Source organism: Convolutriloba macropyga, chromosome 15 (genome assembly GCF_964194025.1).
Source record: "Convolutriloba macropyga chromosome 15, txConMacr16.3, whole genome shotgun sequence".
NCBI classification, from domain to species: domain Eukaryota; kingdom Metazoa; phylum Xenacoelomorpha; order Acoela; family Convolutidae; genus Convolutriloba; species Convolutriloba macropyga.
In genome coordinates, this window is record NC_134482.1 from 5,516,101 (window position 1) to 5,537,677 (window position 21,577).

The 21,577-nt window shown below is 35.8% G+C and overlaps 1 protein-coding gene across 1 annotated transcript in view; it reads right to left on the reverse strand.

The window, feature by feature from the left end:
- The window catches only part of LOC142354772 (uncharacterized), a 90,590-nt gene extending 81,504 nt beyond the window's left edge, over positions 1-9,086 (reverse strand). The window contains exons 1-2 of the mRNA XM_075407155.1: positions 8,621-9,086; positions 7,657-7,864 (exon numbers count right to left, since the gene is read on the reverse strand). Of these exons, the coding sequence (XP_075263270.1) occupies positions 7,657-7,864; positions 8,621-9,046 (634 nt within the window). The 5' untranslated portion in view covers positions 9,047-9,086. The remainder of the gene's footprint in view (positions 1-7,656; positions 7,865-8,620) is intronic.
- Positions 9,087-21,577: the final 12,491 nt, after the last annotated feature.

Consider the following 21,577-nt stretch of genomic DNA (forward strand, 5'->3'; position numbering starts at 1 on the left):
AAAGACACTTGACCTTCACCAATTTGATTGAACATGTTGAAAAACACCTACTTGCAGCTCAAAATGATGTTGAAGATATCAAAGACCAAATTTACAAAACACTTAAAGAGAAAAACGATTATGGACAAACAATTTTATCAAGACAAAAACGAGGACCAGCTAAGCTTGCATTTGGAGCACTAACAGCAGTGACTGCTGGTGCAGGCATTGCTTGCTCACTGGGAAGCATTTGTGGATCATGCGGAGGAACAGATCAAAACAGAGAAGACATTGACTTTGCTTTAACTCAAATAGAGGAAAATAACAAGCGATGGATTTAAATAAAAGGGAAAATGAAGACAAAAAGTTCAAAATTGCAGATAAATTAAAAGACGTGAATAATTGTCAACGCAAAATTATAGAAACTCAGAAAAATCACTCGGAAGTTCTAAATAAAGCAGTTTCATAAATTCGTAATAACTCGTTTCGAAATTTGATGACTTTTCTATGCACGCGATCAAATGTTACAAGTTCAGACAAATTTAATTGGATCGTTGTCTGCTCTCTTGAGTGAAATTAAATCATACAGAACAGCAGTGTTTAGCTACAAGCTTACAATTTTAAATTCAGTTATGACAATGGTCAATAAACTAATACCAATTTCTTTACTACCAAGAACAGCTCTTGAAGAAATTCTTGAAGTGGTAATTTGGCAGACAAAAGCAAATGAACGATTATCTTTGGCAATATCTACAAATCAGCTCTTAACGCATTGCGAAACAAAAATTCTCAGAAAAGTTGACGTAGTGGAGGATGGAATGTTCTTCACTTTGGCGATTCCGTTTGTGACAGGAGCAACTGCTCTTAACCTTTACAGAGCTATACCGGTTCCGATGCCCATTAAAGGAACTGACGGATATGCATCGCCGTATGCTATCGAATCGGACTTTATTGCTATAGCTGAATCGACTCATAAAATCGCTCTTCTATCGCAAGATGAAATTGGCAGGTGCGTAGGGTCAAGCAGTTTTTCTGTTTGCATTAATGGCTTCTCGCCTGAAACCACTCACGAAACATGCCTAGGATTACTTCTGATTGGCAACCATTTTATTGCTTTACAAAAATGTGATATAAAAAAACTGCCAGTAAAGGAAAAAGCTCGAAACATTGGCAATGGAAAGTGGAAGATCAACTCGGCAACTTCTAATTGTGATATGTATTTGAGCACAATGAGGAACAATCACACACTGACTCGAACAAAACTCGCAAGATGTCAAGTATGTATAATACAATTAGTGTGCTGAACGAAAACTGAAACAACCTATCCTGAGATCAGAGCTGACATGTTTTCGTGTCACAAAATGTTACAATTACACGCCTCGACATAAGTCTGACTGATCCACTCAAACATTTGCTTGCAAAAATACCAGCGGTTGATAATTTGCTTCACATGGCAACAATAGCACAAGCGCTCCAACAATTCATTGAAGATATTCAATTGAAAATGTGCCCGAGTATCAACGATTCTCGTTCGATAAACTTGATGAAGTCGCAGAGCCGATATTGAGTGATATGCATACAGCTCGTACCAGTCTAAGTAATAAATTCACACAAGCTCATACACGGAAAATGCCAATCATTATTGGAATAGGGTCATTCATAATATCAATGGTTTTACGTTTTTTCATTAATTACTTAGTTCACAAGTATGGAAAACGCTATGCGAAACTGATGAGATCTGAAAAGGGAACATTACAACAACCAGTACCAATTGTTACCGATGATGAGTATCAAATTCTCAACATACACCCAGAGTGTAGAATGTTGAAAGAGAATATTGTAATTAATCGAACTCAATTAATGTCTGCCCTCTCATACAGTGGAACTGTTCAACAAACTTCTGCTTCTCCGATGAACATGAACCTTTTTTGTCAACAGTTGACGAACAATCTTAAGCAAGTCTAAATAAATCAGCGATAATATACAAAGAAAGTACAATTATTAACCAAAAGCTTAATTTTTACAAAAATGCCTTCACAAGGTAATAAAACACAAACACAAGTGTTATTACAGCTTCAATGTTATTTTCAAAGTACCTAAAAAGAGGCACAAAAAAACATGATACAATTCATTTTCACAATTGATTAAATGCTTATAACGGTTGCTGCTAAAGTGCATTCTTAGAGACTTTAGATAAAATTTTATACACTATCAAGATGGAGTGAAATTATTAGAGGCGGTGTCATGGATAAATTATTACACCAATTCTCCCTGAATATATTTCATTAAATTTGAAAGAGATCATATTGCTAGATTGTCATTGGATAAAATTGTATGTAGTAACTTACTGAAAAAGTAGTAGAATTGTTGTATTTAAAAGTTTATTGAATACTGTAGTTGAATTATTTGGAAGATTGTGAAACAGTTGGATTATTTGGAATGTTGAATATATAGCTGAAGAAATTAGTTGAATTGATCGGGACTCTGCATCGAACCCGCAACTGAAATATATATGCAAAACCATCATTTTATGAACTGAGTATGAGATATATAAGTTTTACCATCACACAAGTAGCAATAATATACCTGAAGTAGCCCTAATAACAAGTGAAATCTAATATTACACAAACTTAAAAAACTTATGAGAACAACCTTATCCCTCAGTCAAGGAAAATTGCATCATTTATGAAGGGGAATCTAGGACATCAATATCAAAAAACAGGACAACAGGAAAGAGATCACTGAACAGTATCTATCAAAGGGGCGCACGATGTTTAGAGAATCTAGCAGTAGCAATACTTTAACATGTTGTCAGTTACGAAGCTGAATTACAAGTAAAATATCAGTAAGAATGATTAATCTGTTTTAACGAGCGCCAAAAATTATATAAAAATTTGAAAAAACCTTCAATTTCAGTCTAGCAAAATGTCATCATTCATCATTCAGGGGAATCCAATTCATCACATTAGTAACCAAAAACGACACTAAATTGTCCTCATCATGACATGGAATCACAATTATTACGATAGTAACATTACTCCAAGGATGCAAAGCAACTGCGGTACGAATAGTTATCAAGTTGAATTAGATTTTTAACAAAACGCAAGTAGCAATAACACACATGAAGTAGCCCTAATAACAAGGGGAATAAAAAATCGCAAACGTAAACAAAGTTGATAAAAACAGTGACACTCATTCAAGAAAAATTGCATCATTTGACTAACCAGAAAAATATCAGTAGCAAGGATTCATCTGTTTTAGCGAGTGCCCAAAAACTGTGAATTTGAATAAAAACCTCCAATTTCAGTCCAGCCAAATGTCATCATTTATCATGAAAAGAATCCAAAGCATCACATTAGTCACCCAAACTGAACCTGCTATGTAGGATACAGTAAAAAGTGGGAAAAAATACCAAATCCATTAAAACACTCATGTGTCAGTTGATAGAAAAAATTAATGGAATCACCATTATAAAAAGGGCTTCCAAAAATAAATGGAACTGCAAAACGAGTATTTATCATGTAAGATGAAAATTTTACCAGTACACAAGTAGCAATAATACACCTGAAGTAGCCCTAATAACAAGGGGAATCAAAAGTCTTACAAACGTGAACAAGGTTGATGAAAACAACCTGATCCCTCCGTCAAGAAAAATTGCATCAGTTATCATGAAGGGGGATCCAACACATCATGATTAAAAAACTTTGAGGACAGGCAAGAAATCACTGAACTGCATCTATCAAAGGAGCGCACGAGGTTTAAAGTAATTAACAGTAGCAATACTGTAGCATGTTGTCAGTAACGAAGTTGAATTACCAGTAAAATATCAGTAGCAATGATTAACCTGTTTGAGGAAACGCCAAAAATGATTTAAAGGAAATGAAAAAACCTTCAATTTCAGTAGAGCAAAAAGTCATCATTCAACATGAAGGGGAATCCAAAGCATCACATTAGCAAACAAAAAGTGCACCTTTTAAGTTGTATAAAGTAATTACTGGGAAAAAAGATACAAAATCCAAGAAAAAATGTGTCAGTAGACGATACAAAACAAACCTTATCATAACATGGAATCACAGTTATTACGATAGAATCAATACTCCAAGGATGCAAAGCAACTGCAGTATGAATAATCATCAATTGAAATGAAAATTTTAGGAGTACACAGTTAGCAATAATACACTGAAGTAGCCGTAAAAACAAGGGAAATCCAAAACATCACAAACGTAATATGTTGATGAAAACAACCCCACCTCAGTTAAGAAAAATTGCATCATTTATCATGAAGAAGAATCCAGGACATCACAATATTAAAAAACTACGACGACAGAAACGAAATCACTGAAGAGCATATGTGAAGAGAGCGCACGAGATTTATAGTAATAAGAAGCAGCAATACTTTAGCATTTTGGCAGTAACAAGTTCAATTACCAGTGAAATATCAGTAGCAATGATTCATCTGTTTTAACGAGCGCCGAAAAAAATCAAATAAATTATTTAAAAACTAAATTTCGGTCGAGGAAAACGTCATCAGTTATCATGAAGGGGAATATAAAATATCACATTAGTAACCAAAAAATACATCTGCTACGTAGCATACAGTAAACGCTGGGGGAAAGATACTAAGTCCATAAAAAATAATGTTCTAGTAGACGAGATACAATTATCCTTTTCATGGCAACTAATCAAAATAAATTAGAAGGTATCAATACTCCAAGGATGCAAAGTAACTGCCGTACGAATAGTTATCAAAAAGGACGAAAATTTTAACAAAACACAAGCAGCAAAAACACAAATGAAGTAGCCCTAAAAACAAGGGGAAAAATCGCGAACGTAAACAAAGTTGATGAAAAACAACCTGACCATCATTCAAGAAACATTGCATCATTTATCATGAAGGGGAATCCAGAACATCAAATTCCAAAAATAACTACGAAGACAGGAAAGAAATCAGTGAACTGCCACTAATAAAGGAGCGCACGAGGTTTAAAGTTATTAGCATCAGCAATAGTTTGGCATGTTTTCAGTTACGAAGTTGAACTACCAATAAAATATCAGTAGCAATGATTAATTTAATTTAGCGAGCGCCAAAAAATATCAAAGAATTCAAAAGCCTTCAATTTCAGTCGACCAAAATGTCACCATTCATCAAGAAGAGGAATCCAAAGAATCACATCAGTAACCAAAAACTGCACCTCTTACGTAGTATACAGTAAACAGTGGGAAAACATACCAATCCACGAAAAATAACGTGTCAGTAGACGACAGAAGATCATCCTTACAATGAAATGGAATCACAATTATTACGATAGTATCAATACTCCAAGGATGCAAAGCAACTGCAGCATGAATAGTTATGAAGTGAGACAAAAAATTTACAATCACACAAGAAGCAATAAAACACCTGAAGTAGCCCTAATAAGAAGAGAAATCTATTATTAAACAAACGTAAAAAAAATTATGAAAACAACCTAATCCCTCAGTCAAGGAAAATTGCATCATTTATGAAGGGAATCCAGGACATCACAATATTTTTTAAAACACGACTACAGGAAAGGGATCACTGAACAGCATCTATCAAAGGAGCGCACGATGTTAACAGTAATTAGCAGCAGGAATACTTTAGCATGTTGTCAGATACGAAGTTGAATTACCAGTACAAAAAAAATCAGTAGCAAAGATTAATCTCTTTTAGCGCGCGCAAAAAATCATTTTAAAAAATTGAAAAAACTTCAATTTCAGTCAAACAAAATGTCATCATTCATCATGAAAGGGAATCCAAACCATCACAATAACCAAAACTGCAGGTGCTACGTAGTATACAGTTAACCGTAGGAAAAAAGATACTAAGTCCATAAAAACTAATGTACCAGTAGACGAGACAAAATTATCCTTATCATGACATGGAACCACAATTATTACGATAGTATTAACACTACAAGGATGCAAAGCAACTGCAGTATGAAGAGTTATCAAGTGAGATGCAAATTTAACCATTACGCAAGTAGCAAAAATACACCTGAAGCAGCCCTAATAAGAGAAATCTAATACTACCAATTTAAAAAAATTATAAAATAACATCATCCATAAGTCAAGAAAAATTGCATCATTTATAAAGGGGAATCTAGGATATCACAATAGGAGATCACTGAACAGCATCTATCAAATGCTCGCACGATGTTTAAAACAACTAGCAGTAGCAATACTTTAGCATGTTGTCAGCTACGAAGTTGAATTAACAGTAAAATATCAGTAGCAATGAATAATCTGTTTTAGCGCGCAAAAAATTTAAAAAAATGAAAAAATTTTCAATTTCAGTCGAACAAAATGTCATCATTCATCAAGAAGGGGAATCCAAACCATCACATTATTAACCAAAAACTGCAGTTGCTATGTAGTATACAGTAAACAGTAGGAAAAAAATACTAAGTCCATAAAAACTAATGTACCAGTAGACGAGACAAAATTATCCTTATCATGACAAGGAACCACAATTATTACAATAGTATCAATACTCCAAGGTGCAACGGAACTGCAGTACGAATAGTTATCAATTAAGATGAAACTTTTACCCTTACACAAGTAGCAATAATACACCTTAAGTAGCCCTACATTCTATATCTCTGATCACATACGACTATTTGAGCTCTACATAGCGCTTTGTAAAAATACTACGTCCATAACACACTCTCCATAAATTTTTGAATACATGTAATGAAGATAAATATAAATTGAGGCTTGAATTACAAATGTAAATTGAAGCTTCTACAATAAACAGATCAATATATGAAATTTCAACCAGGGAGCAAAAATCAAGGAAAATTAAAGTTTTCGCAGAGCTCTGTAATAACACGAAGCCACTCTCAATAGTGAAAAAAAATTCTTAATGAATTTGACAAATTATACAAAAATGGGAAAAAATAAAACAACATAGCCGGCAGATTGCCGGAATAGCTGCAAAAGAATAGACCTGCGTGCCATATAATAGAGATAGAAACAGATACAGATCTAAATTGAAAAACAATCGACACCGCTCAAAAAAACCATGTAAAAAAATTCAGCGATAAACTAATAAAGCGTGTCAAAAATTCATTGCGCAGAAGCCTTTTCATTAGGGACCGTTATTACACATATGAGTTCATTTGACCTTAACCTAATTCAAATTAAACTTAAGTTTTAAAGTGCAAAAGTCATTTTATTGAGTGAGGTAAGTCACGTATGATCAAAATCTAATCACGCAAAAATTTTGCTAAAGCGAGTGAGAAATGACGTCACGCGCGCAAATGCCGTTAGTGAGAGGAAGAAGTCATTCAGAAAATTTGACTTTTTCAGCTTTGCTGTGTGAACAAATGTAAAACGAGAAAAGAGCGTCAGACGACGATATAAAAAAAACCAAGAGCACCGCAATATAGCTACGCTCAGCTTACAGCTTCGCAGCTATAATTATTACAAATTCAAATAACAACTAGTTAAATTGAGCCTTCTTTAATTATTGCAAGCTGAAACAAAACATCCACATATTTTTACCTATGAGAATGAACAGCCACAATTTTAAGATTATTATATTAATAACAATACTGAAAAATTTATTTTAACATTTTAAAGCATGTATATACCTAACCTTAGGGTTATATTCTGAGTAATTTACATGTTTGAACAATATAAAACATTAAAAATTACCCAGTATAGGTATCTCCTGCTTGACCATATGCAAATCACAGTAGGAATTGTAACAGCCGAAGAACTCAGTGATGCAGTTGTTTTTGAGTCCACAGGGGAAGTGAAACATCCTCTTGCATGCTTTCAAACAGCATCCCACCACTGCCCCCTTCTGACCACAGAAGACACACACTTCTCGGCTGCATCTGCGTGACTCGCGCTTCAGATCCTGAAATGCATAAATCTTTGCTCATAAAGAAACCAAGCCCATCCCAAACTCATATCTATATCAGCACTGGGATAATCTGTCAAGTCCTAGATAAGCGGTACACGCGACTGCCAAGTGTCGAAAACAACAAGTGACAAGATCACAGTTCTGCATTATTATTGATATATAACAAATGCCGCGTGCAGAAGTTTTCTCGGCGTTAGGTCCGGGACCGCAAACGAAGCGTCCTTTAAAAGACTGAAATTAAAATATCAGCAACTCTTCAGTACTTACTGAGAGCCATAACTCAGTAACGAATAGACGATATATGTGGTTCAACATTCACCCTTCAAGATTTTAGCTGTGTACCTTAACATTATTGTTATAGACTACTTTTCAAATCTCGACGCTTTCATAACTCGGTTCATCGATCAAAAACAAAATTTCAAAAAAAGAAACACTTTAATTCTGATCAGTATAGGAAAACACATTCAAATTCCGCATATCAGAAGTGTATATTACTGTAAATTTTATATGCAAAAATTATTTATGTTTATAACAGTAAACGTACAATTTTGAACCAAAAATATTTATTGTAGTTCAAAATTTTATTAACAGAGAAATCTACTAGGGTTATCTAATCTTTCAAGGTGTGATCCCAGCAAATCAAGTGCTATTGAATTATAAATTATGCCAAGACTGATTGGTTGATAAATGAAAATGTTTCAAAGAAACAAATCCCAACAAATCCCAAAGAAACAAATTTCTTCCACTTACACCAACTAAAAATCCTTTTAGTTGCAACGTAGATTCTCCTTTCTGCCACAAATTGCACGCACTTAACAGACACCCGTAATGCACTGAAGTTGCTGGTACTTTGTTCACATCTGCAGTTTTCTCATAACCCTCTTTCAAGCCCAGTTTCCGAACATCCTCGGGGTCGTGACAAGAGAGTAATTCGCCCCATAGCATTTCATCTGTGTTCCCCATTTTGCACAGGATACAAATTGCGCTGGAATTTGTTTCTTTGAAACATTTCACAGTAACCGTACCTTGTTCACAGTCATCTGAATTCTGTTCTCTTGAATTACTCTCAGATGATTGTTTCAGTTGCTGCTTGGCTTGTAGCTCTTTTTGTTTCTGGTCGACTGCAGATGACTGGAACAATTCTGGCTTCGCCGTTGATCTGCCGCTTTTCCGCATGTCAGAAAAATAAAACAAAAGAATTCTGAAACAGATTTTGGATTCGATTATCAACTAAATTCTTACTTTACACCAGAACAAACTGTACACGCCATAAGTTGTCCCCATGAAGACTTTGACTAATTACTTTGACACAGAAATTACCAACTACAAAACCCAAAACAAACTATTGTGCTAAAAACTGGGTCAGTTAGAGAGCATTTCGCGATATGAGATAGATAGATGTCATTTCTAACATTTGGAAAGATCAGATGAATTGAAAGGTTTTCGACGTAAAACGGCGACGCAAGGCCAACCTAATTTGATGTAACTATATAAAAAAAACAGCGCTAGGACAATAGATCAAAAGCAAAAATTCGGAGAGATCGAAAATGAAATTGTTGAAGTTTGCATTGGCCAATCAAACTTGAGTACTCACAAATGGGATGTGATATTGTTTGGTTGTGATAGCTTTCGATATATCGTCCAGTCACCAGAAAGAATAAAAATATATACGCAAGACATTAGTGATCAATTGTGTAACTCAATTATTAATAAGTAGAATGCGACAACAAGGCATAGGTTGTTGAACGTTTCTAGTCCACTCTTATTAAATCCTAATTCTGCAGCCGGTCGATATCTCATCGAAACCATTTGATACGCGTTAAATTTGAGTGTAAAACGTACTGAAAACTTTTTAATAATATAAAAACGACTCTGTAGATGCTATTTTATACTCAAAACCGTAAACCGGCTAACATCAGATGAATTACTCTCAAACGACAGGCTGGGGGAATTTTAATTTAGCGGATTTAGCTTACACAGTTTATATGCGCGCAAAAAACACCGACCTCAGGGTTTCGAACCCCTCCACCTTTCGGACTGCAGTGTGACATCTTATCCACTAACCTATAAGGGCTTTGATAGTCAAGCACTCACAACCGCTTTTATTCTAGCGACAAACTTTATTTCGGAATGAGAGCAATTGAGATCACGCAAAAATTTAGAAGCCGGTGTGAAAAAGTCGCTTGAAAGCGAAGACTTTTCTAGAACAAAAAAGCAAAAACGGTCAGGCAAAAATTTTGCATTGAAAAATAAAGCCACGTTCATCATAATTGCTTGAAACTTGCAGAGCATTTAAAAAATATTATAGGAATAACACAATTCATCAAGCCAAACAGTTAAAATTGGAGGCACATGTTGAAAATATAGCCAGCAACCAAAAGCTCGAAGTACAACTGAGGTTCAGAATTCTGCCCTTTCCTAAATAACCTAGGACAAAATACCCCCAATTAAACATCAATCGTGAAATCGACGTCCCAATGTCAACTGAGGTTAGTTTTATCACATGCTGGACAAAATGACTTAAGCACAGCAGCTGCAAAGCGTTATCAAAACTAAACAGTTGAATACAGAAAAAAAGGAGGCCCGGCGAGGTGCGATCGCACATAGGGTTCCGACCCCGCTCATCCACAATTTTGGCATAATTGTCTAACAAATGAGGAACAGATAGAAAAACACAAAAATTCAAGTATTTTAAAATTCAAGAAAAAAAACTGGTGTATGAACGAAAAGATAGCCACCAAAGCAAATAACTCAGTGGAGTACAAAAAAGATGATTTAGATTAATGAGATATGCCGATATTAAGAAAGCGAGCGAAGACGAAAGGCAAAATCAAACAACAACAACAACAAACATTAATTACATCAAAAAAATTATGTCCGTTTTAAAAAAGAAAATTTAATAACAAAGTCAAAATAGCGTCAGATAAAACTGAAACTAAACAAAATAAATTGCAATTCACCAGAAACAAATGGCTATTCACCAGTTCATAATAAGGCTGGGTAACAATTAGACAAAAAAAGAAATTTTAAAGTTAGAAAACTCGCTGAATTTAAAAAAAAAAAATAATTTCAGAGTTAGAATCAACTAAAATATCCCATCAACTAATATCGCATTAAGAATCAACTAAAATATCCCATAGGTTTACAATTACTAATGCGTCTATAGAAATGAATTAAGAACTCTTGGTATTCAATTTTTTATGCAGTTACAAAAAGAACAACAAATAGACAAACTAAAAATCAATTAAAACTTGACAGAAAATGCTTTGGAAGCCGTAAAGCCATACTTTGGCCCTCAAAATATGTTCGACTGCACCCTCGTCGAACACTGATAATGTATTATGTGACCACTCGTTAATGAAATTACAATTACACAAAAAAAGAAAAACATGCAAAATTATGTAATTCTTGTATTTTTTTTCGAAAAAAATTTATTTCCAAAGACATGAAATGAAAACCATTAATTGCAAAAAGACAAATTTGAATAGGTTCGTCCATTCTTCCAAAGGAAGCCCTTGAGACCTGAAATTATCCAGAATATGTCTTAAGTCTACAAAAAGAACGTCAAATATGACAAAAATCAAAATATAATTCAGTTTTTTTTGCGAAAAACCCGTTTGGAAGCCAGTAAAGTCAAAATGAATTCATTAAAAACATTAGATTTTGTGACACCAATCGTTTTGACACCTTCCCTCAAATGTATTAGGTGGCCTCTCATTAATGAAACTAGGTAACAATTAGACCAAAAAAAGGCAAGATTATGTAATACTTGATTTTTTTCAAAAAAAAATTATTTCCAAAGACATGATAGCCATTAATTACAAAATGAGAAAATGAACAGGTTCGATTATTCTTCCAAGGGAAGCCTTTGAGACCTGCAATTACCCAGAACATGTCTTACGTCTACAATAAGAACGTCAAATATGATAATCAAAAATTAATTTAGTTCTTTTTTTTGTAAAAAACCAGTGTCGAAGCCAGTAAAGTCATAACGAATTCTTTAATAACATTAGAGTTTGTGACATTAATTGTTTTGACACCTTCCCTCAAAATGTATTATGTGGCCTCTCATTAATGAAACTAGGTAACAATTAGACCAAAAAAAGGCAAGATTATGTAATACTTGATTTTTTTTTCAAAAAAAATTTTTTTCCAAAGACATGATAGCCATTAATTACAAAATGAAAAAATGAACAGGTTCAATTATTCTTCCAAAGGAAGCTTTTGAGACCTGCAATTATCCAGAACATGTCTTACGTCTACAAAAAGAACGTCAAATATGATAAAAATCAAAAATTAATTTAGTTCTTTTTTGTAAAAAAAACCAGTGTCGAAGCCAGTAAACTCATAACGAATTCTTTAAGAACATTAGATTTTCTGACATCAATCCCTTTTGCCACCTTCCCTTGACAAAAATAATCTCATCTTTAACCTTTAATTAACGAGACCAGGTAAAAAAGAGACAATGAAAGGAACAAAAATGCGAACTGAAGTGTTCTTTTTTCATTTTGTAAAACAATTGCTTTCAAAGTCATGAAAGCAATCAGCTATCTACTATTATCAGAAAATCGGTTCATTTACTCTTCCATGAAAAGCCAATCAAACCGGTTAATTGTTCAGAAAATTTAATACGACTAAAAAGACAAAGTAAAAACGACAGTAAAAGAGAACATTAAAAATTCAATTAAATTCTTCGAGAAAGTATTGTCGAAGCGGTTAAGAACAGCAATCTATATCTTTAAGGATTTAAATATTGTGTGTCAATTGTGTGTTATTTTGAACGCGAATAAGAAGATATATGAACTGCCAATAACGTGATGATTTGACAAAACTAGAAAAAATGAAAAATGAGCAAATACCTAAAAATTAAAAAATAAATGTGAAATCTAGAAGTACAGAGCCAGAAGACCATAACTTAAAACGTAAAACCGCAATAAAGACTGACCTTGAGTTCATTAGAAAGAAGGAGCACACTTTGATTGCTGACACTAAGCTACAAGTTGACCAAATTAAGAGAAAAATGGAGGCAAAGTTCAATAAGCCATTTCTTATTTAAAAATCAAATATTTTAAAAGTCAAAACGACAAAAGGCTTTAAGCAATCAACTAGAATAAATAATTTAGAGGTCATTAGGAAGCCAATAGGACCTATCAGTGAGCTTTGATTTGAAATGTTCTGTTGTTTAATTAATAAAAAAAGATTGAATTTTTTTAATAAAAAACCGACTGATGACATTCCAAATTATTTTGGGATTGTAACGGTCCAAGATTGGTAAAAAACTAGTCCTGCTAATGCTGATTGTCCATTAGAAATATTTAACTTTTCGAATGTCATAGATATAGATATTTTGTTAGTTAAAAAAATCAATGCTGCGTTTTTGATAATCAACGAATAAAGTTAGCAAAAAACGGCAAAGTTGTAATTACAGAGCACTCTCAACGGAATATGAAGTAGAATTAGCCCCCTTTTCAGTCTACAAAGATTGTATTTGTTGTGTTTGGGTGTGCATTTCCTGCAAATTTAATCAGAGTGGACTAAAAAAAACTTATTTCGTGCTGTTTTTGATGAAAGTCTGAATTTTGAGAAATATTTAGCCGGAATTTGTGACAAAAAAAATCAATAAAAATAGCCGACAATATATTTTGTATTTCAAATTAAAATCAGCAACATTTTCTTGAAAAATTTAAACTTTAAGCAAAATTGGCAAAATTTTAGTCATATTCTACGCTGTACAAGCTTTCTAATGATACCAGTCTCAACTCTCTACGATGAATATATCGATCGGCCAAAATTGACTGAACAAAAAAAACCATTTGAGTATATATTTTCTCCCCCCCCCCCAAGAGGGGTCGGAACAATAACGTGAAAAAAATCAAAGCTCTCACAGCTTAGACGTCGGTAATTTTATCACAATCATAACCGAAATTTCATCGAAATATAAATCAAAAGACACTTACGGCCAAAATTCTCAATGCATTGATTAGGATCCTCCATAAGTATTAAAAACCTTAGAGAGCCTCAACCTAAGGCTATTTTTATATACAATACTAGGAAAGCAGAAGATTGTTCAGCAAACATTTCTGAACAAATTTGCAATTTTTTCATTTCATTAACACGGGACAAAGCAACATTGCTGTTTCTTTTTATGAATAAGCTGGAGCTTGGCTATCTGTTTCTCTATAAAAGAACTCGGTTAAATTAGTTCCAAGTATGAGCAAAATAACACTAAGGAATCAAGCTTTTACACCACTGAAACCCTTAAAATTTTAATATTTTCAATTTATGGTCATGTGCGAGGAAATTCAATTATGACAAAGAGCAGGAGTAACTTCATCGTAGATCTCCATCTCATTTGTCAATGCAAATATGAACGTATTTATTTAATCGGTTCAGCGGTCTTTTTCCCAAAAATTTTTCCCTAACAAGGCATAATGCAAAAATGTTAACAAATTACAGAACAATCAGGAGCAAAAAACTTCATTCATGTTATATTTCTCCTCTCTCGGAATGAAGAGGGAAATCGCTAAAAATCGACATTCGAAAGAGCATAAAAAGAGTTTGTCGTCAGATAGGAAGACAACTAAATGAAAAATATACGGACTAAAACATTACCGAGATTTCAAGTTAAAGACATAGCCAGAATGACTAAATTTAAACCGAATGTCAAGAGTAAGTGAACACTCCTAATTTGACGAAGAAACAATTTCAGTTTTTGCTGCGATACTACTCTATCCTGCCTCAAATTTAGAAATTACCCCACACTCGTGCTTTAGGCTGACTATGAAATTGAGGTAAAACACAATAGCAACAAGCCAGTTACTCAAAGTAAAGTTGTCGAACACAATCCAAGTGTCTCAAGAAAAAAGGAGTTATCTCAAAATGTGCTATGTTTTCACGTTTGTTCAATGATTATTGTTCAACGCTTGCGCTAAACATGAGACAAAAAAGTTAAACTGAGATTTTTTGAGAACGTTCTTTTTCTTGTAAAGCCCGGATGAATTTCTCAACTTTACCTTGGGGCATCACAGGCAGCTCAGAGCGCGGATTTAGGCGTCTCAAAATTTTAGCGCAAAACGGATTAAAATTGCGTCAAAATGAATTTTTAATTATTATAAAACTAGGGGGGGGGGGGGTGCTAGCTTATTTTCAAAGTTCAGCTATCCCTAGAAAATCGTTTTTTTGCCAATCTTATGTTCAACTTAAAACCTTTTGTCCATTGGTTGCTCAACTTCACATGGTTTTGAGCAAGTTTCCTGGAGGCTTTTATTTCATCAGTTAGGTTTGAAAAGACCTTGGTAAGATGAAATATTTTTTCATTTAACATTCTTGCGTATAGGCATGACACTAGATTCTCACAAAATTGTTGGTGAGGTATTTTTTCATCTTTCTCTGTATTTATACTGCTCTGTGTAATGCCTCAAGAGCAATAATACACGTGGCAAAAATGTGCGGATAAAACAAAATTTATGTCTTGGATTATTTTTAATGGAAAAGTGATTTAACTTCCCATTTGAAAGTTTAAAAAACACAGTTCACCATCGGTACGCAGCTCAAAACATGATTCCTGCAATTAGCTTCAACAGCCTCATCAATTTACCATTTTAATTTGACAGCATCTTCAAAAAGAATCGGTATAAACCAAATCAAAACAAACAATCGTGTGTCGGCATAATACAGGCAGCTTCACATCAAAAGACAAACAACAACAAATGACTGCAAAGCTCCAATGGCGGTACTTTGAATGCAAAGTTTAATCCTTTGATCAGTTGAGTACAAAGCGCAACTCAATTTTACTACCAAAAAACTTCATGCATTCTTGAACTGAAATAGATCATTGCGTTCCAATTTTAATTAACTTTTTAAGTACAAAGTGGTATCTTAATTATAGAGATTAAATTGGAATTTGAAAAGAACGATTTGTACCAAAAGCTGTCAAATTTAATTGAGAGCATTTTGCTAGTAACACCTTTCAACTAATATTATTAACACTGGGGCGTTACTTTTTTGCCAGTGCATGGAAAATAATAACGTAATATAACTATCAACCAGCTTGCCAAAAAAGACACTTAATTTTTCATTGCCTATGCAGCAGTATTGCAAACTGAAGTGAACAAAAAAAACTGTTTTATTCAATTGCTGATTTTGTGACAATATTAATATTAATAAGTTTTTTATTTAGCATAGCAATACTTTGACTTTAATAAGCAGTAAAAGCCAAAACGCAGAGAAAATCAAGTTTTCTTCCAAGCGGTTGTCATCTCTAAAGACCAAAATAGAAGCTAGAGAAAAGTCAAAAATATTGCGCTCAAAAAATGTTAATTTTGCGCTTAAAACGTAGAAAACGGACCACATTAACTGGCACAATGATTCTCCTGTTTAAATATGCAATCATTTTGAAAGAAAAGCAGGAAAAAACATGCGAGAAGCAACTGACAACAAACACAGACACTGATACAGAAAACTTCTTTATAAGTTGAGACTCCAAAACAACTATTGGCGAAAGACCTTGTAAATTTAGGTTGTCGTTCAATAATTGACAGAAAAAGCAACAAAACTGGTTCATACGGAGAAATCCAAGGAATGGGAAAGGAAATGAAGGAAATATCAAAAATATTTTCAATAAAGTTCTCCGACAAAACTCTACAAAAAGATAAAATGCTACTTCCCAATCATTAATCTAAACAACCTTTACTAATTTTTCTGTTCTATCAGTCAACTATCCTATACAGGGCAGAGACAAACAGCAATGAAACAGAACAAAAAAACTGACAAAAATTGAACAATGTATCATTCACTATGATACATTGCATCAAGAAAAGTGCCCCATTAGCCGTCCGAGAAACCTCTTATAATTCTAACTGATTTCATTTTTCGAACAATTTCTTGTGTTTTTGAATGTTACTAGGCTTCGTGAATGGAATGTTTTGATGCCAACCATCTTCCTTCATCACATCAGATCGTACCATTCTACCTGATTTAAATTTTAGAACAATTTCTTGTGTTTTGAATGTTAGCAGGCTCCGTGAATGAGACGTTTTGATGCCAACCCTCTTCCCTCCGGCTGCTGGGACTTGGTCATGGGTACTTCTTGCACCAAATATATAGACGAGGGTCAAGTAAAGGGTTGTGTTCACTCCTATCGAGGTGCCAAACTGCTAGATCTCTGATGTTATCAATCAATACCCAAATCAGAAGCTGAACACTGTTGTAGTAATTACTGGCTTCAATGATCACCGTAGTAGTATTGTAACTTTTAAAGAGCATTGGAAATTCATCATTCAGCTCGTTATCATTAAATTTAGCCCAAAAAATTCGATTGTTCCCAAAGTAATACCCACCAGCTGTAACCGCCTCATAAAAAAGAAAATCAGTGCCCTTAACTACGCTTTGTATAATCATATTGACTCTTGTGCCTTTAAGTTGTTTATTGTTTCACCCTCAATTAGAAATGTTCTTGAAACTAACCTGTTCTGTAAAGACATCGTGTACTTCTCTTTTCATGGAAACCATGTCTTCACTATTCTGTTTAACATCATTCATTACTTTAAATATAGTCGCTTTTATTACGCTCCTGTAATTAACTTAATCTAATCCCCCTCAGTGCAGCCCTCCCCACTTCTAGCCCATAGCCTGATCAAACCCATTGTGCACTCTGCAAGGGTCCCCTACTTAGAGGAGGCGTCTGGTGTCATACGTGTTATATTTTCACGTGAAATGCAGTGGTCTAGCCGCAGCGAAAGATTGGACCGAGAACTTCAGCTGCAAAAGCCACTCTGAGGTCACCGCAGCCACCGAAGAAGCAATCGCAACGCCGGCACCACACAATGCTTTGACCGCTCCCGACACTCCACTCAAAGATCCTACAACATCGCACGCCCCGGAACGTTCTGTCGCTGCACTATCGGATAATTTTTGGGACAACCTCCAGCCTCATCACGACGTAACAGTGCCAGAAATATACCGCGAGGTCATCACATGGAAGCCCTCGTTCTTCCTTCACGCTCAGTAAGAACAAGACAGGGGAACAGTTTGCCGAAGCACTTCACAGTGTCCTCTCCCGGATTGCCTTAAACACGGATAGATCCGATATATCTCTGACCCTCTGTACGCTACTTCCGCACCCAACCCTCAGTCGAACAAAGAACACGGTCGATGGATCGAACAATAAGACCATGAAGCGTCGAATGGGTGCATGGCACAGCTGCAACTTCTCAGAACTGTTCTGTGAAGCGAAGGCAATCCAAATGAGTGAATTCAAGGAACAAAAAAGCAGCACTCTGACCTCAAGATGTTCAACGGTTTCATGTCTCGTGGTACGATCAGTCAGGCTATTCGCGTTCTTTCGGATGAGCACAAAGGCGGCGTGCTCGCACCTACCGATCTCATAAACGGTAGACTGGTCCGAGATTTTACGCGACAAACATCCTGAAGGGCAACCCTTGGAGCCCAACTGCATTCAGAGCGAACATCCACGCACGCTTCCCTACCACCCCGCTGCTTTCGACAAAATCAGCGCCAGGCTCGTCCGAAAGCATGAAATGACGACTCATGGCAGTGCTGGACCTTTAGGTCTCGATGCCGATGACTGGCGTAGACTACTTTCTGCTTTCGGGCAAACCTCCACGAACCTGTGCAAGCTTGTTGCCAAGTTTACTAAGAGGCTGGCCACGTCCAAAATACCACCGGATAACTTGATTGCATACATGGTTGTCGACTAGTAGCTCTGGATAAATGTCCGGGTTTGAGACCTATTGGTATTGGTGAAGTAATGCGTCGCATCACCGGACGCATAATCGTCGACTGCATCAGGCATGATCTAACATCCCTCGGTTGAAACATGCAGCTGTGCCTGGGCCAGAAATGCGGCATAGAACATGCCATACATTCGCTTCGCCACAGTTTTGATGACCCCAAAACTGAAGCAATTCTACTAGTTGATGCCAATGACGCATTTAATGTGCTCAATAGACGAAAAGCATTAGAGAACGTGAAAGCCTTATGCCCATCTTTGCATGTTGCGTTACAGAATTCCTATAGCCACCCGTCTTATCTCTATATCGGTAAGTCGGCCATTCTGTCTCCTGTAGATACGACACAAGGCGATCCCCTTGCGATGGCAATGTATGGAATCGCAATCCTACCCCTAATAACAAGACTTCACAATGACTCCTTGACACAAAAATGGTATGCTGATGATGGTAGCGTCGTCGCTAAGTTGAAAGATATCAGGGCACTCTTCGACAAGCTCATTCAGCTTGGTCAAAGTACGGATATCTTGTCAATCCTCAGTTATCGGAAGCTCTGAGGCCAGTAGAAATTTCCTGAAAGATGCAGAAATTAAATACAAAAAGTTTGGACAGTCTTGGTCTATTTGCTTTCACCTCTCCCCAGAATGCCTATGCATATTTGACGAAGGGGGTTCAACAGGAGTTGAGATTCCTCTCGCGTACTACACCTTCCATGGACGGGGGTTTTGGACAAGGTGGAGGAGCAGCTTGGCCGAGTCATACCTAACATTGTCGGCAAAGAAATAATCCAAGAGGAAAGAACTTTTTTCTCTTCCTCTCAGAATGGGTGGGCTTAACATCGCCCTCCCACAAGATTTTCATAAAAATCTTGAGCAATCAATTGAACTCTAAAGTCCATTGGCGTCATTCAATAATAATTCATTCAAAATTCAATAATGTGAATTAGAACAAAAGATCAGTCTCAGACAAAGCAGACATGCAACGTGAACTCATCTCGAAAAACTCCAGAATCAAAAACAATCAGCCAAAAGTGAAGTATACCATCCAGCTGGCCTCGGAGAAAGGAGCATCCAGCTGGCTTAACGCGCTTCCGTTATCAAAACATGGTTTTGACCTCACGAAGACAGAGTTCCGTGATGGAATAGCACTTCGCTACACCTGGGAAGCGAAGAACACGCCAGCCATATGCCCATGCGGGAAAGAAATTAGCCTCACCCATGCCCTACATTGCGCCAAAGGCGGATATACGGACCTACGACACAACGGAATCAGACGTGTTTGCAAACCTTTGCCACGATGTCCAGATAGAGTCGCAACTTCAGTCGCTCGATGGAGAAATTTTCTCGAGTAATTTCACCACTACTGATGATGACGCTCAACTGGACATCAAGGCAAACGGTCTGTAGGGCTCCCGCTTTAATCGCACTTTCTTCGATGTGAAGATTTTCAACCCTCATGCGAAGAGCTGCCCGAAGACCATAAAAGATGCATAAAAATATCACGAGAGCATCAATCAAATAAGAAAAGCGAATGCGCGAAACCGATCACAGCAGCTTCAACGCACTTGTTCTTGATTGCTCGACCCGTGCTGGGCCATCAGCATCGCGCTTTATTAAACAAATCGCAACCAAGATCAGCGAAAAAGCGAATCAGCGGAGAGCCGTACGCTGACACTATAAGCTACATCCGAACGAAAATTAGCTTCGCACTTGAGGAGCTGTGTTCTCTGCCTGAGGGGATGTCGCTCTCTCAAGCCTTGTGTTCTCAGTGAGACTTCAATTAGCGCCGTCGTGGAGGAGGGAAGGCTGCACAGTGTTTGGCTGCCTAACTTCATTCCTTTGCTTATTCCTTGATATTCCATTTTTACTTTAATCCTTCCAAACCAGTTCCCTATGTGTGCTATATAGGTGCTTTCCGCTCCTCGTGTTAGTTATTTTTGTGACTGGGCCGTCTGTACACTGTCTGGAGGGGAACAGCTTGGAGTGCAGCATCCGGCTAAGTGCTACTCATCATCCCCTATTTTCCGACCTATGGTTCCCGGATGCTGTACACGGCCCTTTATTATATGTTTTGTCTAAATAAAAAAATATAAATTTGTAATATATGCTGCTATGGTCAAAATGCTTTCAAACGCATTATTACTAAATTAAACAATAATAGATTAAATCTTAACCGATAAAGTTAAAGTTAAAACAAAAACACTGCTGGGAAAGATCAGGATGCAATTTAAAAAATTGGATACAAATGACTAATTTATTTGCTGACTAATGGCTAAATCAACAAAATTTTGTTAAAACATCGTAACTTACGTATCTGACAACATGAGGCCTCAAAAACTTGTTTTCCTCGTGCAGTTAGCATTATGAACAAAATTCCTGATTAGCATCCAACATTCTCAGGAATTGAAAAACAGTTGGCTCAATAAGTTGAGCAGCTAAAATTTCCAGTAATAATAATTAAAACTAAGGATATCATTCAAACTACTTCAATTAAATACCACTACCAAAAACTTTGCAGTATTTACGCTGACACCTGTTTGCGATGAATACAAGCACATTTCATGAAATATTCGTATGAAAAACAGAACCTTTTTTGCTCATTTATTGCTTCCTGTCTTCTGGTTACGCTGTAAGAGGTAATAAATCTGGTTTATGTTATTACCGCAATTTAAAACACGTTTTGAATAGATTGAAATAGGTCTAATACATATTTGACATCACAGCTCATTGGAGTCTGTGTATAGAACAGAATATTCCTATATAGCTCCAGCCTGCTAAAAGTCTTAAATGCTAACAGAGATTACGTTTTTTAGACTATCGTAAACCACCTAATAAGTTTTTTTTCTTTTAAACTCTTTCCTCCTAACAAGCAACAACCAATCAACAACCAATTCAAGCAACGGAACTCTGACCAAAGTTCAATCACTAAATAAGAGGACAAAACTGATTTTTTTCCTAAC